At 34.7% G+C, this 27,959-nt stretch overlaps 1 protein-coding gene across 13 annotated transcripts in view; it reads right to left on the bottom strand.

The window, feature by feature from the left end:
- Positions 1-27,959, bottom strand: part of LOC143225522 (beta-arrestin-1-like) — a 45,255-nt gene that overhangs the window by 7,937 nt on the left and 9,359 nt on the right. For 10 of the 13 annotated variants that reach the window (XR_013013902.1, XR_013013903.1, XM_076455132.1 and 7 more), the window contains 6 exons: positions 25,798-25,925; positions 16,570-18,112; positions 9,883-10,130; positions 9,155-9,282; positions 2,332-2,467; positions 1,874-1,958 (listed from right to left, as the gene is read on the bottom strand). Coding sequence is in view for 11 of the 13 variants with exons in the window: in XM_076455132.1 (XP_076311247.1) it covers positions 1,874-1,958; positions 2,332-2,467; positions 9,155-9,282; positions 9,883-10,130; positions 16,570-16,696 (724 nt within the window). In the remaining 2 variants the exon portion in view is untranslated. The remainder of the gene's footprint in view (positions 1-1,873; positions 1,959-2,331; positions 2,468-9,154; positions 9,283-9,882; positions 10,131-16,569; positions 18,113-25,797; positions 25,926-27,959) is intronic. The other 3 variants (XM_076455129.1, XM_076455135.1, XM_076455136.1) reach the window with 1 other exon arrangement.

Here is a 27,959-nt window from a genome sequence, read left to right as displayed (position 1 = left end):
TACCAAAATCATATCTTTACACAGTAATTTCCTCTAATGACAAGTAAATTTAAAGCATATATGATTTTTGGATTTTGGTCAACTTTGTACGACCACTGTACACATGAAAGTAGGACAATTCTGTTTGAAATAGGTGTTGTTTAATATAGGTTTTCATCACATCTATACACAACTAACAATATTTTCCATTTGATCTATGTAACTTTTTATCAAGTTTGAACTATTTCAATCAGATATGCATTTTCATCTACTCTTGAAATATATTTTAGTAGATTTAAATTGTATATGACCTATATATCATTTTCTATACCTTTTTAGAAAGGTTTCCAATTAATGTCTTAATTTGAAATCAACAATAATCTTAAGTTTTTACTGTTGTTGAAATTACTGTATGTTGGAAGTAACAATTATCTATTAACTTTAAAAATAAATAGAAACTATAAAATAAAGATTACAATATAAATTCTTTAGTGACTAGTACCTTGTAATTTTTATAAGGAAACATAACATTGTTTAAAAACAAACAAACTAATCTGATCCTCCTTTGAATCAACTACAAAATAAAACAAGACATGAAATGTTCAGATTTTAAAATTTAGTATTTTTTATTATCTATACACGTTCTGGATAGACATAGAAAAAAAAAGCAACTACTAATCCAAGTTATGACTTTTGCAATTCTCCCTTTAATTGTAATTTGTATTGTATACAAAGTAATGAACCATCTTGTATTCAAACATACCTCTGGCAAATGCTGCAGTTATATCATTTTTTACATTTAAATTATAACAGGAATAAAAAGATACAAAAAATTATTACTACATATTTTTTTTTTAATTTTTATTTCTAGTCTTGTTTCAATACAACTTTAATTTACAGTTTGTTCTTCTTTGAATATTTTATGCCACCTTATGTAAATGGACTGTTTTTTCACAGTGTAGCTTTCCTTGTTTTCCTTTCACCCAAGCCTATAAGTTTTTAAAATACTTATACTTAGTTTAAGGTGTGGTATTCCCAGGTTCATTGACCTCCCTTTGAGTAACTGAATAGAATCTGTGAGATAATGCGTTTAACAGAAAATGTATTGTGGAGTTATAATTGAATTATCTTGGCTTTGACTTAGTTTAGAGTAAAGAAAGAGACTGGAAACAATGTAAGATACAGTAAAATAATTTTTATTTAATAAAAAAAACAATCAGAAACAACAAATGTGTGGATAAATGAGAGTGCCTGTGGTTGAGATAAAACAGTAAGTGAAAACCTCTAAAATATGTTCGATTGAAAAAAAAACTTGGTATATACATAGTTCTAAAGTATATTATATTTCTAAGGACATGATCATTACTTAAATCACTACCAATCACTCCAAACAGAGGCATACTGGGTGGACTGGTGACACCTGGGCCAGTGGGTTAAAAACCTGGTTATACTGTCCCAGTGATATTTACTAACTTACAGTACATCTCTCTCTTATTATATATTATATAACATCCTGATTGTTAAGAATCTGACCAGGCCATTTTAGGCTCCCATTTCATCCCCGATTCCAAATGGAAAATAAAAGGATGTATCACCTGACCCTGTAGTAGAACATATTGTTGACCACCATTATATAGTGTATTCTACTTTACAGCAATCATTCCCATGAATGATACTAAATAAAAATGACTCAGAACAATAAGTTGCTACAGTGAAATAAACCTAGCTATTTGTTCAAATAATGTTGTATTTCAAACTTACATACACTTACATGTGTGAAGGTTCAGAAACAATTAGGTATATTTATCATTTCACTTTAGTAAAGACCTAGTATGCTTGGAATTTCAGGATAAATAAAACAGATGGATCAAGTTCAAAAGATAACTATACCAACCTGATACTTTTACCTTTTTTACTGTCCTATTTGAATTGTTAGCTATGTGAACATTGACTGCAATTTCTTCTCCATGATGATAGAGCTATAAAAATTGCAACAAATCCTTACACGGAAAGTGACTGAAGTTTAAACAAAATCCAACATTAAAACTGAACATGTTTTCAAAAGAGGAAGATTTAAATTATTGAATTTTTCCTAGCTGAAAAACAAAAAAATAAAAAATATAAACAAATGTTGTTGTTTTTTATTAAGTAAAAAAGAAAACATTTTCAAGTTAAGCTGAATCAACAATGGCTTCTCACAATTATAAAACATAAAAATGTCATAAGTGAAAATATATGGTAAACATTTTTTCTTCCATGTAATAGATTAAAGGTTTCAATTTAATAAATTGTTTTCTTATGTTATAGTTCTCATCCTGATAAAATACTGTGTAAATAAAGATTAAAGCAAACCTCTTTGTCCAGAGATGTTTCCAGATGTAGTTTGTTAGGGGACATCATAAATTCTTTACTGACTTCAACATTTGGCTGTTCTCCTTGTTTGCTTGGTGCATACATCACCTTTCGTATGGTTAGTCTCACAGAGTTCCTGTAAGAAGTGATAAGACTTCTATAAAATATTTTTTTGAAAGTTATGCCTTAATACTTGTTTAAAAAAAGATATTAAACTGTTAATTTTTCATTATTGATGTTACTAAAATCAATAAGTACATATTCTTACACTACTCTAGCGTTTAAAACTTCACAAGTTTATTAAATTAGAATTCATTAAATTTTTAAGTGTTCAACAATACACTTCAGAGTTTCCCTGATATAACCTACAATGTAGTTTAGATATACTTGTGAGTGTGTTTGATACATTCCAAACTTATTTATCTTTTATTTATCCTTAAAAATTTTGTCTTAACCATTTCATATTAAAATAAACTGACGCCTGTGTCTGTATCTACAAAATAACTTCTTGCTCAACCAGGTATCTCCAGCAGTAATAAGAACACTGTTGCATAACCATTTCCATCTAACATTTTCTTTGGATCATAAATCATATTAGTTAACTCTTAACATCTAAATATTTTAGTTGAGATAATTTTTTTTTTCTGACATTATGAATAAAACACAGTATCCAACACTAAATCAAAGAAGTAGATTGAAATATGGCTGATAAGCTTTTTTAATAGAAATTATTTCATAGTTGTAAGAGAAAATATTGACAAATCTCAGTCTAATGCAACCTCATTCCATTTATTCTTGTAACAAACAAGCAAACAAATAAATAAGAGGTAAAAATTTTGATAAATGTGTTTGAAAAGCGAACATTTTCCTAAACTGAAAATATATTTCCAGTAGACACAGAAACAAATGTTTTTGCTTGCCATTAACCCTTTAGCCCCCACTTCTTTCTGCATATCTACATGCAACAAACCTCCACCTCATAACTAGAGCCCTCTCTAATAATGCACCTGTTAATCACTTCAAGATTGGCCATGACCAAGTCAACCAATACACCAGAAGTGGAGAGAAGGGTATGGGAAATGTGAGAGAAGGTATGCATGTATTGGAAATACATTTTCAGTTTATGAAAATTTTAAATTCTGATAAAATATCTTACCTCTTCTCACAGAAAGCTAGAATACCGCATTAAACTGAAGTATGGTAAGGAATTACAACAACATAGCAATTGGAGACTACACCACATCTATTGCCAAAATATAAAAGACAGAAACCTGGAGGGTCTCAGGTCTTGAGTGGCTAGGATGTAATAGACTGTAAATGGAATTTTGACCTTAACCAACATCTTGGCAGCATCTGAAACTGTACATCAGGTCCATGGTAGGAAGAGGGTCCTCTACCTTTCACCTCAAAATGGGTAAAAGACAGAAATATAATCATCCATACCAAGAATCTAACTCTGCATGCATGCGCTTCTAACACCAGATCTACTGGGATTCAACATCTGGCAGATAGTAGGAAGTAAACAGACCTCAGAAGGGTTCTTCACTGGTTCAAAATCTGGTGGTAATGGGAATGTTACATCCAGGCTGGGGTAGGAACATGGAATCCAGCCTTAAACATGAAGGTGATCATGTGATTTGTCCAACTTCAAGTAATGTAAGATCCACGGGGAATCAACATCCAGTTGGTAGTAGGAGAATGAAAAGGGACCTCAATTTAGGGTAATATCTCTGGCTCTATCGTCCAGTCTGCAGTATGAGAATGGAACCAATCAAATATATGTGAGGACTGGACTGTTTCTAAACTACATCTAAACCAACAATTTATTGACATCTAGTGGATGGTAAGAGGGAAACAATGTCTCAGCCAGAGGGACAATCTGCAATATATATAAGTAGGTAGATAGATATGGTGGAGTACTTCAACCAGTATCTGGCAGCATTTGGAATCATACATCACCTCCATGGTAGGAAGTGCATCATATCATAAATCTTAGCAGAATGCCACTGATTAAGTGGTATTGTGTTTCACTTATGGCTAAAACTTGTTAAATGGCAAGGACTCCTACACTTCACTAGAAGAAAGGAAAAATAATGCATTAGAGAGTCTGGAAGACTGCATCATCAGACGCAGTGAAATGGGTGACTGCCCTGTTTCAAAAAAAAGATCTTCCATATTGGCAGAGTCAATCAAATAATACCTGGCAGCACCTGAAATTGTACATCAGGCCCATGGTAGGAAGAGCCTTAACACCACAGAGCATCAGTGATGGGCAGTAATTGCTGTTTGCTTTACCCATGTAAATCCATAAGTGTATGATCATGAATGACCATATATATGAAGTTAAAAACCACAAGATATATGTACAATTGATCCTACAGAACACCCCATCTGAATGGTGTGCATAACATGATCATGTGGCATGATACATTGTCTCATGTAATATTTGATATTTATGCATAGATAACAATCAGATGGAGTCAGTACAATGTAGATTTGAGTGAATATACCTGGTCAGGCACCACTTGCCACAGAGTGGGCTCCTAAACATATGCAGAAAAGGCCCCATTAAAGGAAAAGAAAAACAAACAGAGTAACCCATATACCAGTCCTTATGATGTCCTCTAAGAGAAGAAATAAAAATGGCAACCAGGGGTGTGGCAAGGTAAAGAATCTGACAGAAAAAAAAAAAAAAGACAAGACAATTAGAGAAAAGCAAGAATACTCCAGACAAAGTGATTGGCAAATACAACTGTAAGAAGACTGGGGAACAAATCACTGGAAACAATCTGACCTGGAAGCTACAAAATTATGCAGTGCATATCATATACCATATAAAGTCTGGGCAAAGAAGTTAGTCAGGAGCAGAATGGAAGAAGGAGGGAAAAGAAAGAAGTGAAAACATAATTAATCTCCAAAATAGCCAAAGTATTATGCATAAAGGGACAATCAGTAACTAAGAAACAAACCTAGCAAAACCTCATCAAAACACTTCAAAAAAACAAACAAAAAAAACTGACCACAAGCTGAAAATATGCAAAACAGGGTCAGAAAAGAAAAATAATACACAGAATCTGACAACAAAGATTTAAATGAAGGAAAGCAAAGAGCATGAAGGACAACATAGAGGTTCCACACTTGGAGAGAAACTGGGAGGACAGGCAAAAGAGAATGAATGAAGTAAGATAGACAGGAAATGAGGAACACAAAAGCAAATCCAGAAAGCTGAAAGTGAAAGACAAAACTGCCTGACAGTCTACCAACAGAGAAAACAGACAGGTTGCTGCCTGAAAGCTAAGTGAAAAACAATGGCAAGATAAGAAATGGGAGTAAGGAAAGAATGATAACCTAGGCATATAGACTAACAGTGTTATTTATAGTAACAACTTTAGGAAACTGTCAGAGAGGAAAGATGAACTGAACTGGAAACCAAGAAGATGATATGTTTGAAATATCCTGACCTGGCAAAGGACCAGGTAAAAGCCACTCATGAAAATGAAATGAAAGAATAGTTGAACAACAAGTTTTTAAGTGTAGCTGATGAAGGAGAGAACAGCTGATAAAGGGAAAGTGACACCAAAAAACCATCAAAGAAATGGAAATCATGGGAGAGCCAGTCCAAATGGTATCCTAGCTAAACCCTGCATGGAGTGTACTGAATTCTGATAGGACACAAAGAAGAATAGGTGGACACATATAGAGAAAACATTTCTGATACTGACAAAGAGAAACCAATGTACCCACCAAGAAATGTGAAACAACAGATCAAAACTGTATATGATGTATTTATAAGTGAGGTGTAAAAGCATTCAAATTGAGGATATCCCAAAGTGAACACTAAACTTAAAAAACAAAAGGATCTAAATACTACCACATTAGTAGAATCCTCTTAAAATGAGATAACCTATTCACAACCATGATCATTCCCCCAGATAATGACTTTCCTATAGATCAATATAATGAGAGTGGGCCCAAAATATAAAAAATTCCAAACTTTGAAGAAAAAAAAAGGTATACAGACATGTCCTTATGCATGGTGATGTTGCACTACACCATAGAATTGTAAAAGTAAAACCACCACCTGGTCACCAAGAGTCAGTAAGAAGGAAAGTACCAACCAATAAGCAGCTAGAGGTGTCATGTAGAGACACAGAGTGAATTTGAAGAGTTCTCAAATGTTAAGATATGCTCTCCAATCAGAAAAAACTCTGAGAAAGGTAATAACCCATATGAGGAGAAGGAAGAAGATCAACCTCAGCAAAAGTGGTTCTATTCATTCAGACTGTTTGTGAAGGAAAAAATAAGAGTTGCATTCAAGGAATCTCAAACAAGGCTGCACAGACAATCAAAAACACACAACGGATGGTGCATGTTGGTGTGACCAAGAGGAATGAGAGTTTTGAGAAAACCCCATGTCTCCAAAAGAGATAGAACCACACACATATAAGAAGGAAAGGGGGAATATGAGATGTCATCTAAAGGATGTACCAACTTGTAAACCCAACAGTAATAAAGCTTATCTCTACAAAGAAAACCAAAAATTAATCAGATGAGATAAGCCAAGCATTCCAACAAAGAAACTGAGTATGAAAGGCAGAAATGGCTAGCGATGAAGCTATAAGCAGCCAGCCGTCTCTAAAAAGGTGTACACTCAGGTTTAGAGAAGGAAGCAATCAAGAAAAGGCATAGACTACTTGGTAAAATACATAGAAATCCAAGGCAAGGCCAAATATAACACCCTAAGCTAAAAACATACACCCATGAAGAACAAAAAGAAAATGTCTGACTACTGGAGATATGAGAATATGGAGACCTGTATCAAACACATCAACCAACATCATCCACAAATCAGAAGATAAAACCCCAAACAAGAATTATTTCCTAACAGAAGGCACTGTGGAAAAGTAAGTACATGCCGCCTCTCACTGACAATGGGAAGTAATAGAATCCCACTGAAGAGTTAAATCAAGTAGATGGTGAAACAACATGGGAGGATCAAAACAAGTTGTGGAGACTTGCTCAAACAACCCCAGTTGCAAAATAGGCAGGAATACCCCTTAACACCTCCTCATAGAAACAACCATGCCATAACAAATGTGCACAATGAAAAAATGGGTAAATAAACCCTACAGAAAACAGGATCCTTACCAGAAAAAAAAAAAAAAAACATTAAAGAAGACATGTTTGTAAAATGTAGTTCAAAGAGAAACTATGTACTATAGTAGCAAACAAAAAGGAGATTAATATGACCAATGGAAAACAAACAATGAAACTGAAGAACCACAGCAACTAAAAAGTGAAAAGAGGATAATGAACAGATAGCAATGAATAATGATAAAAGATAGCAGGATAATTCCAAGGTAAGGAAAACAACTAATATATCAGGATCCAAACCCATACTTGCAGACAGAGCATACTAAACAGAATTCAAATGTTCCCCAAAACAATAAGCATAAAGCCTAATATCCAGGTAAGGAGGAAAACCAAACAAAAATGACTCAAAGATTAATCCCTTATGAAAGCATGGGTAAAATCCAAGAAAAGAGAAAGGAAAGGGAGAAGACATAAATAGTTCCTCAAAAATAATACATGGCAGAAAAGCATATTTAGGAGATGTAAAACAAACTGCCCTTTTACACATCCACTCAGTAAGATACACTCAGGTGCTGGTATAACAGGTTACTAATAAGGTTATACAGAATGTTGTTAGACATGGTACAATTCTCTATGGATGATAACTGCATTATTGACCCCAGAAGTGTGGTCAGGAAATCCTTTATAGCAGAAAGAGAAGTGGTAATTGTAGCCACCCAAAATTGGAAGTGCAAACAAAACTCACAAAATCAAAAACATTAACAAAAATTATGAAATGGAGAGTAGGTATTGAAGTTTAAGTAACACCTCCCCACACAGAAAAAAAAAAAAGGAAAAATGGAATTAAAATAGTAAATAATTGAAAAGAAAAATATTTGAATATACTAACTAAATCATGAGGAAAAATGAGAATGACTGCTCAGTAAAACTGCCAATGAAGATTAATAGGCACATTATTAGATAGAGCAGAGGTTATGATAGTAGTAGTGTTGCACTCATATTGGTGCATGTAGGTATGCAGAAAAAAGAGAAAGTTACAAGGTTAGGGTTATGCAAAAACAAATTGCACCAGTTTAGGGCAATACTAATCAAGAATGCTTTTTGTGAATTGAGGAAAGATGTCCAATCAGAAAAAAAAAGTTATGGTTAAAACTGTATATAATGTGTCTTCTTTCATTCAGCATCAGTACTGTAGAGAAATACACTGGTCAAATATTTAGCAAGGTAATTTTGAAGGTGCTTTTAAGTTATATAATTACTGCAAGTTTTATTTGCACACCATAAAAATATTCCTGCAAAGACATAAAGTAATTGTTCTTTAAAGAAAAATATTAAATAATTATATATTTCTAAAAATTCAACAGGTACATTTTACAAAAAAATAATAATTTAGTTCATAGATTATGTTTTCAATGTCATCTAAGGCTCTTGAACAAGTCAAGCAAAGTATATATATGACTTTGTTTCATATGTAGTCTGTGTAGCAAGACACTGAGCTAATGCAAAATATATTTCATTAGTATTTCAGATACTTACTCAAAAAGAAAATATGTTGTGTAAAGTGCAAAATATGGTTAAAATAGCAACAATGTTCACTCATGAAACAACAGTAATAATATGTATTAATATAAAGGATAATTTTACAAATCAATCATGTATAAGTGTTGGATTTTGCACAGACACATTTGCACTGAAAACTTAAACTAAAACAGAAACAAACTCAAGTTACCATTTATGAGTTTTTTCCTCAATTATATTTGCAATATAAGCTTTAAGTTCATAATCAACACCACATGGTTTTTCAGTGTCACCTATTGCAGGCTGTAGTGTGACTGATGCTGGGCAATAAGGGGGAAGCTGATATCAGATGAATAGACAAAAGACAGAAGACTAAATAACAATATCTGATAAAAAGAAATTGAAACTAATGTCATTAGTAGTAATCTTCAGTTTGTCACACACATGAACATAAAAAAAGACTTATAGAAATATATTCAAAGATAAATGTTGTTCCAAAAGAAGCCAAATTTCTATTTGGTAGAGTAAAAATATACTTATTATAATTGCACTAGGGAAAGATTTTAGTGATATGAATTGGTTATGATAAGTTAAGACCCACCCAATAAAGAGGATATCACCATCTGACATTCAGAATATTAGAAATAATTATGCAAATCATACTGACAAAAAACTTATACTAAATTATTAATTATTACAATTTTTGTTCCTAGAGTTAGCCATAAATTTAACATCAATATCTATCTAGGTAACAATATGAAAGATAAAAACAAATTTAAAATTTGTATTTTGAAAACTAAACTAACTCTCAGACACAGTTACCCATGTGAACAAAGAAAAAATGTGATGCCTAATATTTACAGTCATATTTAAGTTACACGAAAATGAATGGCAGAAAAAATTGGTAAATTTATATCCAAACTTAAATTTTTATAACACCTCAAAATAAAAAGGATGTGCATTTGGCCCTAATTTCTTGAGAAGTCGTTCCTGAAGACGAGTTAATGATTGTTTTCTATCTGGGTTAGACAAGGGAGGATAGAGTTGATCTGATGCAAGATACAGATCTTTTCGAAATATCAACCCAAAAACATCTAAGTCTTCATGACCATAGCGAAATGCAGCAAGAACATGGCCAAAAACTCGTTGATCTTTCACATACTCTGGATCTATCAGAACCACTCCATCTACAAAAATATAAAACATAAAATATGAAAAACAAAATTAATTTACTATAATAAAACAAACAAAAGTATTTTACAAGATGAAGAATAAAACCCAAGATTAAACTCTTCCCTAAAACATTGGTAAATATAACTTCAATTCCTGACATCCTATAAAACAGCAAAACACAAATTAAGAATACTAATATAACTGCCATTTCTCTGAAGAATTAATTCTTTCTATCAGGGTACACAACCTACAGAAAAGTAATTATCGTATTACATTTCCTCTAATTATTAATCAATTTAAATGCTAAATAGTCAGTCAAACACTGATAGTTATTTTTTTAAGTATTAATCATTACTGGGTAAAAACCATAAGTTGGCCAATTACACGATCCAGTTGTGCTTTTTACACACATTTATTATGTACTCACCTCTCATATTACCTGTTTTTTACCTTATTTGTCAATCAACTCCCAGTAAATTTGTATCAAAATTTAATGTCATTTAAAAACCACTCATGTGAAAATGCTTTCAAAGAGGTATTATTGTTATATTTAATATCTGTCTTCCATCCACATTTTATCCATTTCTCCTTAATTCTCTTTTCTCAAGACTTAGGTCCTCGAGATGTAGAGATTGGTAATTTATTTAATTGATTTTATTACCAGTCCTATCGAGGGGGTTCATACTATCAAGAGTTTAAAAGTGGTTACCATGTTATTTGTGTGGTATTCTTGAGTTCATTGATTTCTGACAGGTAAAGGTAACTCAAGGTTCCAGCAGGAAAAAATTTATAGTGGTGAAATAGAAATGTTAATTCAAACGAGATGCAGACAAAAGAATAAACACAGTATTTAACACAAAAAAAGAAAAATCAGTATTTTACAAACAATGAGCCAAAAATATTAGGCATCACATAGTATGCCCTAAGAGAAAATACTGAGGAAAAACTCTCAATTGCATAAGTCTGCAATGATTGAGAAAATATGGTATTATATACAAAGAAATAATGACATCATACCTCTTAAAGTGCTGGCACAACCAATACCACGATTGTCCCAGGTGAAAGTAGGGAAAGTCTAATCTTCAGGCATTTTTATACTTATGACAAAATAACTAAAAAACCAAAAGTTATTGTTTATTTATTATCATTGTTTTCTTATACTGGAAATATTTTTTTTGATACTTATTTCCTTTCACATCATAGCTTTATTCATTCATTGGTGCCCTCTATATGTAAAAAATTTGTTTGCATGCAAAAAGCCTTGAGATCCAACATACCTATAATCAATGAGGATTCATTACATCTCATATGCAAATCATCATTTAACACCCTCAAGAAAAAGGAGTGTGGCACACCCTCCTGATTATATTCAATTCTACAAAACTACCACTTCAAGATTAAGTAAAAAGGAAGCACTAATTTTATGTGGAAAGGAAGAATAGGACATATGAAAGTAGGTAAGTACCTATCTGAAGTATATTCTCAATACAGGCATATAGTAACTTCCAATATGGTACCTTCTGTCCACAAAAAATTCACTTTAAACTGAATAGAACAGAAGTACACACTTTTCGAACTTAACTAAAAATGGGGCACACGTGTGAAAATCAACAACCATTACTATACATCTGGAAAACTGAAATACGAATGATAACAAGAAGAACTGTGTTGAGATGGAAGTTTACATCAAAACAAACCCAATCTGACTGCTACCCCACTGCACAACAGTAGCCTCAGGTAGATGAAAATCTAAAATGGAGTGCTAGTGGGAAAATATTCACCCCAAAAACATCATCCTCCAGACAGAACTGCACAAAAGATGGAGCTCATGTGCATGCAACATAAAACACATGAAAGTACAGTGTACGAGGTAAAACTGAAAACTTGTGTTAGGATAAAGAATCATAACCAAACACATGTGAAGGTTTATGTTGATTGGTCCATCAGTAATCCAAAACCACTCACTGAGAATTAACATCCAGGAGATGGCCCAAGAATTGAACTGTAATGTGATGAAGTTATTTCAAAGCACAGAGGAATGTAAACATCTGAGGCAGTGCAATAGATGATCATAAATCCCCATTTTGAAGAGCAGACTATACTGACTTATTTAATACAGGCAAGGCAGGGATGGACAGTTACCCACTTCATCTTTACCTATGAAGTCAATGGATGGTCTGGGGTGGGCCAATTTAGGAAGCAATCTTGTGAAACACCCCATCTCAAAGGTGAGCATATGAAGTTATGGAAAGAAAAGCACTGATCAACATGGTGTACAGTGCAGATTTTGAATTAACGAATACCTCATCAAGCACCAGTCACTACAGAGTGAGATCTATGTGATCAAGTTATGAAGAATAAGCCCATGCAAGAAAAATGTATTAATAACGACTTAAGTCGCATCAAAGTCTGAAGGTGGAATGCAAAAACTTGAGGAATCCAAAACTGTGATATAATTTAACTAATGGGAAATGAATACTGTAGGGTTGGTTCACATTGCTGATTGTAGGTCTTCCTTCAAAGCCTGACAAAGATGAGAAGGAAAAAGTGATGTGTCAGATTTGACAAAAGGTAACACAGAACAAAGTAAAGTAGAAAGGAGGAATAAACCAACTGGCAAGGTGGCAAGGGTAAAAGGGGAGAGATCTCTGAATGAAGAGGATTGGCAAGGGATAAAGAGACAGAAACTACAGAAGGAAGCCATGTGAGCAATATAACAATAAAGGGCATGCACAGGACGTAGAAGTCTATTAGGATGGGGCTGGGTGTGAAGATGAGAGAAAAAGGCAAAAAAGAGGAGTTACCCTCATGAGCTGCCAAGGTTTTGGGAACAAAGTAATGATCCAGAAAAAGGAGAAGATTGGTATCGTGGTAAAGTGTGTAGTGTGCATGTAATGTTGATGGCAAACAAGTCATACTGCTGATTCCTAGAGAAAATGATCCAGAAAAAGGAGAAGATTGGTATAGTGGTAAAGTGTGCAGAGTGCATGTAATGTTGATGGCAAACAAGTCATACTGCTAATTCCTAGAGGTTGAAAAAAGAAGGAAATATTCCTTAAGAGACAGGTGAAACAAAAAATATGAGAAATATGTTTGAACACAGGTAAAATAAGGAAAGGAATGATCACATTAATATCCCAATCAGGAAAAGCAATGTGATGAATCTGGAAGGAATAGATATACATGGTAAGGATGGGTGAGAGAAAAACCCTGTTATAATGGAAATGATATAAGGTGCATGGTGAAGCTGCCTGATAACCTGAAATCTAAGAGACTACAGACCAGATCTCCTTGCCATGGACTTGACAGAAACCAAACAAGTAGACAGAGAATGTGAAGAACAAGATACAGAACTGCTGATTGGGTTTAAAGAAGGAGGTCACGTAATAAAGGAAGTGGCAAAGGAGAGAATAACTGTAGTTGGAGTAAACAAGGAAACAATGGTTGAATTAGCCAGTAGAAAGCAATAAGCAGGACATGGCATGTAGTGACATGGATAATAAAAACTACCTGATGAAGAAATTGGTTTGGAGGATAAACATATAGGAATTTGTGTGACAAATCCTGGCTGAAAGCATCTATAGCCAAAGCCAGAGAAAAGGTACCAGGTACCAAAAGGAGGGTAATTGTTGATTAAGTGCAGGAGTAAATGCATCAATGTGAGGAAAAACCTCACAGACTGTAGAGTCACTTGAAAACGAAAGGATGAAATGACCACTCTGTTAGGGCAGGAATAATAATCAGCCACAAGGTTGAAAGTACCTTAGACATGACATACAGTTAAGTAAATGTGTTGTATATGGGCCCAATATTGGAGATACAATGTATTAAAACAGAGAGACCTAAACTGGGTGCCACCTGGGTTATTGATGAAAGCCACTATTGTTGAATTGGCAGAATGGATCATTACCACATAACGTCTGGCAACAGAAAGAAAGTAATCCAAAGCCCAGGAAATGGGTAAGAGCTCTAGAACATTCATAAGAAAAGTGAGGTAAGTCACCATGGTGAAAAGTGAGAGGCAAACAAATCAACTGAGACAAGATAGATCAATGACAGGTCTTCAGTCCTTGGTCTTTTGAGGAACAACAAAGAGATGGGAGTGAAACCCTGGTGAATGATTTGGAACAGGTTTAATAGCCTGATGGGTGAGGAGTTCCTGTAACACATCCCAAGGAGATGGGAAGAAAACAGATACCTTGGGCAAGTGAGGTGAGGCAAGAAGTGGAATTTTGATGTCCTTTGACAAAACATGAAAAACCCAAACCTTACTGATGAACAAGGGCCACAAGTCAAGCTTCCACTAGGCCCAAAACTGCTAGGTAGTCCAAGTGATAAAACCACATGTGCAGAGAGTGAGCAGCAAGGGTGGGAAGAACTAAAAGCTCCATCAAACAAATACAAAGTGGAGAAAGTTGGGTCCAACTGAGGTTGTTGTTGAAAAATACACCCAACTGGATAAGATATTTGGAGGCAAAAGACTTCTAGAACTTAAGAATCCAAACAACACAAGCTGATTCTGTCAGTAGCAAATGTGTGTGTTACAAAGGCTCCAGATAGGAATGAGCTAACAGGAACTAGTTATTCATTTACTGATGCAAGTTCAACCTTCAAACATGTAGAAGTCACACAAAGGCTTTGACCACTCAAAAAATTACATACAATGTCAAAACATGCCTGAAAAGCAAAGTGCAAAACTGACACACAACCCCAAAGTAAACAAATCAAAGGCAGTGCCCAGACTGATGAGAAATAAGAATATGTTGATAAGCATTCAAGACATCTACCTATCTTCATCATCAACAGTCCTGGAAAAAAAGTCCTCTTCAGTGTGAGAAAGAACTTCCTTGATAAAGTGGGGATGATCCACAAATTATTGAGGTGGGACAAATTGATTACAAAATGCCAACTCCCAGTTTTGTTGGATAAGAGAAAAAAACCTGGAGTAAGACTTGGGAAAGGCCAACTGATAGGTTTGATAGCTTTTTCAAAGATATTGACTGGTAGCAGGATCCTGAGGTACCATGAATGATATAGGTATGGGAAACCATGAAATGGGAAAACAAAATGTATGAAAAGTCCTTCTCAAAAACCTTTGATCGCCCAAGTATCGATAGTAAATTCCCTCCCCATGGGAAGAAAATTGGCCAAATGCACCCCTACTAGACCAGAAAACACCTGATAATCACCAGAACTGCTCACAACAATGAATCCAACATTGAGACACATGAAGTGTAAAACCCCTACTGGTAAAGAACGAGAAGATGCAAGGTGAGAAATGGTTATGGGAGATAGCATGGGATCAGAATAAGAAAAAAAAAAAAAAAAAGATGAAAGGTCAGACTTTGTCTCATAGATTACATGATTTCAAAGACTTAGAAATACTTCCCTGACATCAGGAGAAGAGAAAAACAGCGTACTCTAAGAGTGGGATGTCATGTAATAAAGAAGGAACAGTATCATATAAATTCTGCGATATAAAATGGAACATACCTGAGAAATCATATCCAAAAAGGCTGAAATAGGCCTGCTAGATTCTACAGGAGAGAACTGGGAAGCCATGGCAAGTTAGGTGGTTAAAATTTTTGTCATCATGAACAGGTTTAGACCTTACACAACAAATAATTTTCCAATGAATAATAACCAGAAAATCCTTAGTTGAAACCTCCAGATCTGAAACCTGTGTAATTCCTATTGTGATGGGTAGAATATCAGAAGTTGTAACTTGAACTTCAAAATTCATCTTAAACTGTGAAGAATTCAAGGAGAAAATAAATTGATTAACAGAGACTGAATATCAGGGTAAAATACCACAGAAAATCAACTATAGTAAAAGAATATTGAAGTTCAATCACTACTTTGCACCAAAAAAATAAATTAACACATATAGAGAGCAGTAATTAACTGTATTTAGAAATAATATTTTTTCTTTTTTTTTAATTTAATCCAAAGGAAAATCGTTTTTACACATATACATATGCTTACCTATTGGTTCAACATAAGTAATGTGATCAACAAAATCCCTTTTCCCCAGGTACACAGTAATCTTAAAAGAGGAAAAAATGAAATAAAGCAAACAATTTTAAGAGTTGAAAGCATTTGCTTAGCTTAAATAAGGATAAATTAACTAGAGTACAAGATATACATGTCTAAAATATTTATGCTAAACATATTCCATTATATTATATATCCTTTTGCTTGTCTGTTATAGTTTCTTTTCAGGTAGTAAACACACCTAACTTTGAAAACAAAGCACCTGAACACACTGTGTTATTTAAAAAAAAAATAGATATATATAATTGTATGTAAGATTAGGTGATCAGAAAAACTGTCTAGAATCAGGAAACTGTTAAAAAAATCGAGTATCAAGTTTTAAATTTTATGATGTGAACATTTTAAACAAATTAATTTCCACACAACTTATTTAAAAAAATGTTTTCTACTACCACTTACTTTCCCATTTGGTGAACTCTTTTAAAAACTCTGAAATGAACAAAAAAATGTTAAACATTATAAGCATTAAATTGTGAACACCAATCAGCATGTAATCACCAAAAAAAACATTTTCCACCTGTTGCATTACTGAAAGGTAGTCAGCATCTACAAAACAGAAGAGATCATTCTTTAAATTATCTCTTGCCTCCTTGGTAATTCATCCATGGAGCTACAGTATCTTTTGCTTATCCAACTGCTAAGGACACAAGAAGCATTTAAGTAAGAAGAGTCAGCTTCAGAAAGGAAAGTAGGTTATAAAGTAATGGAAATTTTTCAACCTACAGAAATTACGTTTTGTGGTACAATATAAAAATATTTCAAATAAATACTCACCTCTCCATAGAACTGAAAGCTATTTTCTCACAACACAATTGAAAATATTTTTATCAATGTACCAAGCTTTGAAAGGCAATCTCACCCTTATCCTTATTAACATGTATTATGCCAATCATGCAATAAGCATTGGACTATGACCCTCCATCAATAGGATAGCAACACACATTCCAGTAGAACCCAAGAGCATTTGCACTGCAAAAAAAAGACTCAGCCATGATGTGTAGAGATGAGTATCTATCTGAAATACATTCACATATAAGGAAAATGTTAACTTCAAAAACATCACTAACCTTTCTACACACCCAACAGCTAGAATCCCACATTAATTACATGGTAGAGGGATTGGTTTAGCTAAAAAAAATAAAATATTAGTTCTTTTATGAAATTGAATATAACAACAGGAAAGAAAAATTCATGAAGCATGTTGCCCATACATTAGGGTGTAACGAGACCTAGCAGAGCATCACTGGGTGAGAGGCTCCATCCCATCTCAGGAATACTTTTCATTTAGTAAAGGTGACAGAGCAAAAGGTATCACAAAAAGAGTCTCGTGCATGATTCTAGTGTTGCATAAATGGGCAGAACATATAAAGCATGGTCAACTGACTTTTAAATCTCAAGCAGTCAACAGAGTGTGGATATGTAGTGTGGCTAAAGTAATAAGTCAAGATATACTAAATGATAAATACTTACATAAAATGCTTACCAGGATAAACAAGTTCAGTGAAGAATCATCCCATAATTGTTTTCACAGTTAAACACAAGATTTCTTTGCTGTCTGGTTCATAATGTATGAAGATGGCTTGTACTGTGCTTCCAGGTAAATGTTAAGCCTACTCTAATCCCATACCAGTGAAATTGTACTGACCTGAAAGGGAATTCTCCATGTCAACTTACCCAGATTCTTTGGGAAGCAATGTTTCTCTCTTTACTCCATGGCCAGGTGGTTATGGCATTTGACTTGCAATCTGAAGGTTGCAGATTCAAATCCCTGTCCCACCAAACATGTTCACCCTCAAGAGGAAGGAATGTGCATGGAGAAGCATACCAGAGAAGTACTCAAACGAAACAGGAATCATCACATTTGCATAGTACCACATTACCAGACTGTGCGATAGATCACCCACAAATAGAAACATCAAGCAAATGTCAGGTGTGAGTATGCCTAAAATGTAAAAGATATATATTAGTTTGTTATTAACAAGCTGGACAAACTAAATTAAAAAATAATAAACAAAAAATACAAAAAATGCTGCACTAATTGAAACATGCATTGTTTTTTTTTGGCTTGTTAATAACAAACTAATACAGTTAGTCAGATGTTTGAATTTACTGTTTTTAATGCAGTTCTTACTTTTTATTTTGTTTACTTAACTTCAATAAAATTAATTTTTTCTAATATATATATACACACACACTATCAAAGCAGTCCTGCATAAAATGAACAATCTCAACATTTAGCACTAAGCTGGAGCAGATGGAATAAACACTGTCCATAATCCCCAAGGTGAAATGTATTCTAGGAAAGAGAGGTATTTCTTGTGAGACAGCACCTGCTACATGGTGGACTCCACTGTCTCTGTAATTTAGATATATATGGTAACTGTTTGAGCTGAAAAAAAGTTAATAATTCATCTCCATAGAATAAAATGGAGATTGGAGAAAGATGAAAACCAGAACAAGGTGAAAACACAAAAAGTAATGTCACACAAAGATGTCAGGGATCATCTATATCCTTGCTGCATGACCTCATCCAGGAAATATGGACAGCTAGAAGCAAGAAGAGTCATTGATGATAAATGTAATGTGAAGAGACTTACAAAAGACTAAAAGTTTTATGATACATAGAAGAATAAAGCAGCCAGATGAGCTGTTTAATGCCAGTCAAGGTCAAATGAAATAAGTTACAGCAGGAAAAGAAACTTCATGGCAAGAAAAAGATGATACTAAAAAAAACTGCCCATACAGGATAAAGAAGATGATCAGGGTCAGAATGAATTTTACAAAGAAGAAATGGAAGGGAAATTGGTTGAATAAAACAGTTGATCACTCTAATTGGCAGCCCAAATCTTGTAGAGAAAAAGTTAAACTGAAAGAAAAATCAACCTGTCATTGTGACAAGAAGTAAAGAAGGTTTCCAAAGCATAATGTCAAAGTGATGTCTCTCACAAGCAAGAATAATAAAATAGCACTTTTGAGGGAGAAAAACTATACAAGAAGGATGACTGATAAGAAAAGCTCAGAAGATGTCTGCTAAAACCATGGAAGAAAATGGAAAGTCATTAAGAAATACATAGAAAAAGATTGGACTAACTTTTACTTAAACATCCATGGTAATTGCTGTAAAGTCATGGACTGGAGACAAAAAAAAGTGAAACCTGCTGAGATGGATCTGGCCTTGTTGAAAAAGCTGATCCACCACCAAGTTCTAAGATTCTTGGAAATCACAAGCTAACAACCAAATATGTTGGTTGTAGACCCTGAAGAGAAAGTCTAAAGTCAGAAAGTAGAGGTCTCAGAAGTATATGCCTCTCTCTTGGCTGTTGTTAAAAAAATTACAGTGGAGTTATCTGAATGAATCATAAAAAAATGATCAATAAGAGTAAAAAGATGTTGGTTAGATCAATGAACATCCAATGTTTTGTTGAAATTGATAAAAAAAAACCTCACTTGGACATTAGACTCCATAAAGGGTGCAACTATCTAGAACCACACTACACCCAGACAAAGAGGCCTCTGTGAATATAAGTAAATCCAGGCAAACTAGGGAAAAGAGGATGTTGAGAGTCATGTGAGCCTGTATGAGCCACCATAATAGTTAAACATGAAAATATGGAGGAAGAGGTGCAAAGACAAACACTGGTTCTCTGGATATACTTCAGAAATTGGCCAGAGTACAATAAAAAGGGGAGATATGGGTGAATATAAAAGGAATAAAGGATTAAAGAGAAGTTGGCCCACAAAAGAAACAGAACTTTTCACACAGGAAAAGAAGACATGAGAGAAGGGTCAGGCTTGCCCAGCAAATTAGTCAAAAAGACTTCCTTTAAAATAGAATGATCTATAATGATATAAGCAGATTACTGTATGAATGTGTGTTGTAGCACAGAGATACATAATAGGCCATTTCATTTTCATCTCACAAAATCAACCAGGGAAAGTGAACTTTGAAGTGTAACACTATAAATTCCTAAACTAACTGCTGTCTAATTGGGAAATGGTGAATGTTGTTACAACCAAATTGAAATTATAGCCAACCAAAAGAGAAGGGTCTAAAACTATAAAATAGAACTATCATGGATGAATCAAATCAAATGACAAATAGTTGAAAAAATTACTCATGAAGAAATGCATCTGAAACATTCACACTCCAGGACTGAAAACCCATCTCAGATTTAGAAAATCATCAATCTTGAACTAAGAGATGAAAACATATTTGTTCAAATAACACAATTATAGGTCACCAATCACCCATTTATGTAAAAACAACAAAACGATAGAAGTAAAATCCCTGTATTTGGATTGAAGACTTGGTCTATGGTGTTTATAACAAAAGAGAAGGTACAGCCTCCTCCAGGTGCTAAAGATGCTAGGAAACTTGGGGAAGGGTGGAAAGAAAGGGTTGAATGGGGAGAAACAGGGAAAGCCCATGAGAAAGCATGTGTGTGATCCAAAGTTCTTCTGCAAAAGGAGTGCACAGATGTACAAAGTTGGAGAGTGAAGCTCCCACAGGACCTAAGCCTAGGGGTTATGTTAGAATCGAGTCACCACTGTGATCCATGATTCCAACCCCACCAAGAGGGGGATATCAAAAGTATTGAGGGGATGAGAAGAAAGAAAGGGAATGACACTAAAAGACTTTGATGGATGAGAAACCTGTAGTGATCCCTCTAGATGGAGAAAAGTGGGAAAAAGAATACTGCTCTTTAGTTGCCTCAGCTGGAGTTTCCAATGGGTAAGAAACTTCCTCAAAACCCTCATCACTGAAGTCCTTAAGATAAAACAGTAAAGCTGAGAGAGATGACTCCAGAAATCATCCAAAACAAGCAAATCCTAGAAACAAAGAAAATCAGTAAAATGGGAAACTAAAGACGATTTTAGAAAATCAAGGCCATGATGAAAACCAAGTATATGTAATGTTTCCCTAGTGATGCTGTTGGGGTTGCAATATATAGCTGCTGAAAAAGGTGAAGTGTGTACAAAAGCAAAGAAGTTGAGCAAGAGATTGAAATAGGTTAAAAGCAAAAGAGACAACAAAAATGAGAAGGATACCTCACACTGGAAGAAGATATTTGATAGATCAAAGCTCAAGTAAAGAATAAGAAACATGACAAAAAGCCTTAGAAAAGGATTTTCAGGTCTGGGAGTATGTGGCAGCTGAGGTTCTACCAAATGAATTGTGACAAAAAGATACTAGCATAAACATGAATAATGTGGATGGAGGGAAAAGAATAGAATCACAAGGAGGAGGATCATGCAGGTTGGTTGGTTTGACACTTTACAGAGCAAAGCAACTATGCTATCTGTGCCAAACTTCTGGAAAAAAGATGAAAGTAAAATTATTAAAATTCATAAAAAAGGAATCAAGGTAAAACAAAACAAAGTTCAATTTTTGAATTAAAAACTTAAATAGCTTTAAATACAGTTTTTAGTTTACAGCAGTAAGAGAGAAACTACAGTAATACAAGTTTTAAATGACTTTCTGTAGCATAATTTTAATTATCATAACTCACCAGGATGACTAATGGGTAAGTTCAAAAATCAAAGTCAGTCACCTGAAGTTGGCCTTTCCAGTCCTGGTTTCGAGTTATTTGACATAACGGCCATTTTGAGAAAATAAAGTAATACAAGTTTTAAAAGACTTTCTGTAGCATAATTTTAATCATTATAACTTACCAGGATGACTAATGGGTAAGTTCAAACATCAGCATTAGTCACCTGGTTTCAAGTTATGTGATGTTACAGCCATTTTCTAATTTCATATCGAACTGGTTGTACTTTAATTCATAAAAAGGAATCATATTAAAAACAAAAGTCTAATTTATGAATTAAAAATGTAAATAGCATAAAAAAGATCAACAGCATTTAAAAAAACTAAAAACATTTGTAACATGGATAATGTCGCCATCACCAATGACAATGTCCAATGTTAGAGAAACATCGGGACAAAACATGTCTAAAACGGTGCTTTCGTTAAGAGTATTAATGATGGCAAAGCAGTAAAATGTGAGTTAATGTGACTTTAGTGTCACACAGACAACACATTGGTGCATCAGTCCCAAATAAAAGAAAATGATGAGTAAAAAAACTGTGACCAATGTGTAGTTTAGTTAGGACAACTTCCTCTTTCCAATCCTCATGGAAGCAAGACAGCCAAAGTTCAATAGAGGGTTTTATTTGGAAAATCTTGTTTTCACATTACTCACTCCAAGTTGACTGTCAACTGTTATGAAACTGAGCCTTGAATACAGAACCATAGTCCATGTATGGAACAGGCACAGCAGCAATAGTGCCAGAGCAGACAGACTTAGCTATGGTGTCACTGAGCTCTTTCCTACGAATACCAGCATGGCCTGGTATCCAGAAGAACTAGCTAGAAGTAGATATTAAAGAGTAATGGGTCAGTCAGTTTTGAGTATCAGAGAGAACAGGGTGAAAACTAATGTGAAGTGATTCTAGGGCCAGTAAAGAACTAGCGAGTCAGCATAAATAGTGCAGTTTGAGTACTGTTTAGCTTTTATGTGATCAGGGACAAGAGAAATGGCATACAGTTCAGCAGTGAACACAAAAACTGTACAAGGGATTCTGTACAGCAATTGTACAGTAGTTTAAAGGAATCTTGGGATCCTTCCCAGGCTTAGATCCAGTTAAAAACAATAAGAAGAATAGCAAGAGAAGCAGGAGATAGATGGTGCAGCATCTTGTAGTGTATATAATCTGGTCAGATCAATATACTGCCAGACCGATGAAGAGCCAGTTTGACTTCCACCAGTGTAAAGGGGTGATTATAGTCACAATCAGCTCGAAAGGAAAGATGTGATCGCTCTGCCCGAGTATTGATGACTAAAAATGTGGAAGATGAAGCAGAAGTGCTACATACCCGGCAAAAGCTTTCATCAAGAGTACTGGAAATACTCCAGGTATCAGCTACTTCCTTGCCATCAATGAGCAAGATTGAAAGGGGGAAAGAATTATACTGCCCACCAACCTTTTGAATCTGGTCCCATAAGACTTTGGAACTGGTTATAGAAAACATGCTGGTTGTGAACTTAATCCAAGATTCCTTCTGGCTTTGAGCATGTCCAGAGCCTGTTGGAAAGCAATGCAATTTGAGAGTGTGAGATGCCTATAAAAAGCATCCCAGGCCTATTTTTGAGCCTTTTATGCCATGTGCACTCAGTGCTTTGATGTCATCTAGATACAAACGTAAACCTTGACAGTTCCATTGTATCAAAGTGGCCATTTTTATTTATATGTAGGCAAACTGGGTGGAGAGCCCTTCTGATTTTGACCATGTCTATTTTTTTTATTCAAGGGAAGTCTACTGACTTTCATGGATCCTGTCCTGGGTTGATTGGGCAGGTCTCTGCCATTGGAAGAGGATTCCAACAACTGAGAACGTGAATGAATGATTCTTTTGCATCATGGAACAGGAGTAAAATATTTACCTGAGGAATTCCTGCACCCGGAACCAAAGGAAGTGAATCTTGGAGGTTTGCTGGAATGAACGTTAGGGAAAAAGATGGGTGTTGACGTTGATTCATCAACTTTCTTAACCATGGAGGTCAAAAGACTTTCATATGGTTTGAAAATGATTCTTTCAAAGAGACAGAGAGATCCATCTGCACTCCCATTGTTGTAGCTGAATGAAGTGCACCAGCATATGTCCAATGTGAAGTTGAGGACAGTAACTTTCGAGCCTCAAGGTAAGTGATGTTTTGAATCCTTTTCAAATACTGCACCTCTTTTTCTTCTGACCACTTAGGGCAAGAGCAAAAGTAGGACAGGTGAGAGCCATTACAATTAAAACAATGAATATCTGTTTCACATTCATCGGCATCATGGTTCTTGCCACTGTAACGAGCACACGTCAAGGAACCACGACATGATGTCTTCAAATGACGAACCCCTGACATTGGAAACATCTGAGAGAATTTGGAATATACGGCTGTACCATGCAATCAAAATAATCTGCCTTGATGGTGGCAGGTAGACATGGTGATGTAGATGTTAAAATGAGGGCACTGGTCAGCATCATAATTCCATCTTTGTGAGTGGGGATATGCCTCACTGCAGAAACTCTTTGAGTAAAGAAACCAGCAAGAATCTCCAACTCTGGGATGTTCTTCAAATCCCTCTCAACAATAACTCCTCATGACAAATTCAAAGTAGCATGAGGAGTAGCTTCAATGGGTATATTCCAAATTGCCTTCAAATGTAAGATGAGTTCACTGTGTTTAGATGTGGATGTTTCTACCAATATGTCACCAGAGCAAATCTTTTTGACTAACTTTGGAGAGCCAGCAAGTCCTTCTAGTCCCTTCTGAATAAAAATGGGAGACATTTGCCCTAAAGGTTTGTCTGAAGGAGAATGTAATATAAAAAATGAGGTACAGGCGTTACAGATATTGAAAATTGATGCTCAGAAACTTCAAGACATGGTCATTTACCTATGGACTGTTTTTCACTATTTTATTTAAGTTTTTATTTGGGGGATCCGTAATAAAGAAAGAATGTTTCAGTGCCCATTGACCCCACCCACCATGGAGGCCTATGAGAAGATGTACTACAATGCCAAACAAGGACACTGCAGCAACACCCAGGTTTCATGAGCACTATACCTACATACCAGCATCAGAGAGAATATCCACAACAATCTGTTGAGAACATCCAACACTGGTAAATGGACCAGCCAATTGACTCTAGGGAGCCACCTCAAGCTGCCCATCCACAGGAATTCAAGGCCAAAATCGTGTATTAGGGTTGGACCCTTCAACCACCAAGATCCTCTCCTCCCCTTCACAGGTCACCACACATGACAAACATATGAGTGGATGTTTAGATCCCAGAGGAGGTAAACTGAAAAAACGGGACCTTCTCTGGGAGGTTTCCTCACCATATACAGGAATAAAAACCAAGGGGAATCATGCAAAAAGGGAAACCAACATCAAACAAAACTGGTAAAAGGAAAAATTTCCCATATCTGCAAAAAAAACCTCAGCAAGGGATGAAGACAAAATCTACTGCACATGGAATATGTTTTGCTCTATTGTTGGTGGACGGTTATGGTTTACTGATGACTGACAAAACAGACTGGAGCAATAAACTTTGATACATGTAGGGGTGAAAGTTTTATTCAAGGCTTGGCACATTCACAAAAACCTGTTACAAGGTAACAGCTATCAGTTCTGTGGAGAGGTGAGTAACATTTATGAATTAATCTTTATATAACTTTAAAATAACATATCAAACAACTACTTAGTAAAAAAAAAGAATGGTTTTGTATCTCAGGATGGCTGGTATGGGTATTAACACTTTTACTAATAAAGCAGAGAACAATGTTTTGACCTAAGAAGGTCGAAGCCACAGTAAAAAGTAAACTTAGTTTACAATGTCTGCTAGAAACTATATTTTGACCTTACTGTAACTTGTACTGTAAAGAATTGCAAAGTGGAATCAAAAACAAGTTCATTTACACTTCCATTTTATCATTTCAGGTACCTTCACATTACTACAATTATCTTAAAGTAATGAGTGCTACTGCTCTGAGTTTTTAAATGGCATAATCTCCCCTTTAATTTTATTATATTCTCTCAAAACATAAAATAGCATTTTACATAAGAGACATACCTTATTCCAGAATGCTTGCCTTGATCATCTGAGTTGCTATCCATCATAACCTTAAACATGCATCTATAGTTTGAGAAGTATAGAACAGGTCACAAAAACAAAACTGGCTCTTCTCCTAAATACATTACCTGAAAGACAAGGGGTATAATACCTTGGTTTATTTTTTCCACTATATCACCTTCTAAAACAAGCCACCAATAGCAGCACCAATATTTACTCGCATTAAAACTGTGATGCACTTTGGATGGGTGGAGCAAGGAAAGGGGACAGGCATCCCAATCCTTAAAGCTTGGTTTAGTAGATGCTCTAATACTAGCATATCCATTACAAGACAGATAATTTATATTGGACAGCAGTAGCAGTGAAAATAATTGGAGCAATGTTATCATACTTAGAGGAAAGAATAGAATATGTAATCATGAATGCTTGTTCTATGCTCATGGCTTCTGACTAAAAATACTGTGTGATAAAAAAATGCTTATAGTGCTAGTCTTCATAAAACACTGTATGTACAAAAGGAAGTTCATTGTCCATGTGAACCATACTTTGTTAAAATAGTTAATGGAGTTTAAAATTCCAGAAGAGATAACACCACAATTAACACATTGAAGAGCTCCATGAAGAGTAACTGAAGGACCTAGATCTGACAATGGTGCTCCTTAATGTGCACAAAGGTAACCCTCAGCGAAGTACACAGCACAGATGCACTTAACCTGTAACCCTAGTATGATCAGTTATGAGTGCAGAAAGTATGTTGCACACCAACATTATCAATTACTAGGTCATGGTTCTCAGACAATGCTGCAGCTAGTGATTCCGATAGCTCTGAGGCAAGAAATTCTTCAGACATTGCATAACAGAGACTGGAGAGCAGAAAGATATCATCTCTATTTATGCTAACACTCAGTGGTAGTTCTACTGGACACATTAAAGTGAAAACAGTCCACATGCAGTGAGGAAGTTATGACAGTAAACTGTGATAACAGCATGAGTATTGATGCTGGCTGATTAGAATGTACAAAATCAACAATTGAAAAGACAAATCTTTATATTATCCTTTTGTATAGAAAGAAATACGTTTCTTCGTGTATAAATTATGTGTTTGAAATTATAATATACACATGTAGTATGCAGACATTCTTTTTTTACCTCCTTACTTTAATATAGGAATTTGTCAAAATATTTTGATAATTCAAGGTATATGCATTTTTACACAAAAATGTCATTCACCTCAATTCATTTTTGCTAACTTTGTTCTCTGTCATCTTTTGGAGACAGCACCTAGAGTGCCTATGTGGAGTATAGTTGTAAAGCTCCATCTTTATACATGAAGGTTGATAACAGTGTCTGCCAATGGTAGATCAGGAGATGTCTTGAGGTAACAACTTCTCTTATGTTTGTGTATAGTAGTAGTTATTCTGAATATGTCTAATGTTACTAATTCAATTAAATAACATGTATTTTGTCAGTCTGGAACATAATCTTTAATAAGTTAGTTATGTTGTTAGTAAGTTTTAAGAGAGTACAGCTAGTCTGATCAAATCCACACTTCAGTAAATGAAACTGCCATTAAAAGATGCTGCTATCAAGCTGTTGATTTATATTGTATAAATAAATACTTTTCCACTGTGTATTACACCATAGTTCCAGTTCCTGAATTTCTTAGAATCAGTTAATTTTGGCAGATCTCAACATTACTTTGCACTATATGTTGTTGACCCTCCCATTCTGTAAGGGACCCACTCTTTCCAGAAAATTGGTTTAACTGAAAATATCCCACACATACAACCTTTAGCACTACAACATATTGCATTTATAGAAATTTAATCACGTATCATTTTGAGAAAAGCAAAAGTTTCATCTACTATAGAAGTTACAAATCAAATCTCCTGTTGATAATAGAGAATTCTAAAAAGCAATGAAATCAGCCATACTAACATTCCACACATACAAAATGCTACCTCATTTATCACTTATCAACGCATGAGGAGAGATCATTGTCTGAGTTTTAAATATGAATGGGCTGAAGATTCTTCTACAGAAGGTATTGGTAACTTACTGGCAAAAATATTTGAACAATAAATGGACAGCACATATTACAAAATAATATATTCAAAACAAGTCATATTGTGTATAATAATTCCTCACACTATGGATATCAC

Source organism: Tachypleus tridentatus, chromosome 9 (genome assembly GCF_004210375.1).
Source record: "Tachypleus tridentatus isolate NWPU-2018 chromosome 9, ASM421037v1, whole genome shotgun sequence".
NCBI lineage: Eukaryota > Metazoa > Arthropoda > Merostomata > Xiphosura > Limulidae > Tachypleus > Tachypleus tridentatus.
The sequence above is the reverse complement of the archived record's forward strand: the minus strand, read 5'-3'. Positions and strand labels throughout refer to the sequence as shown.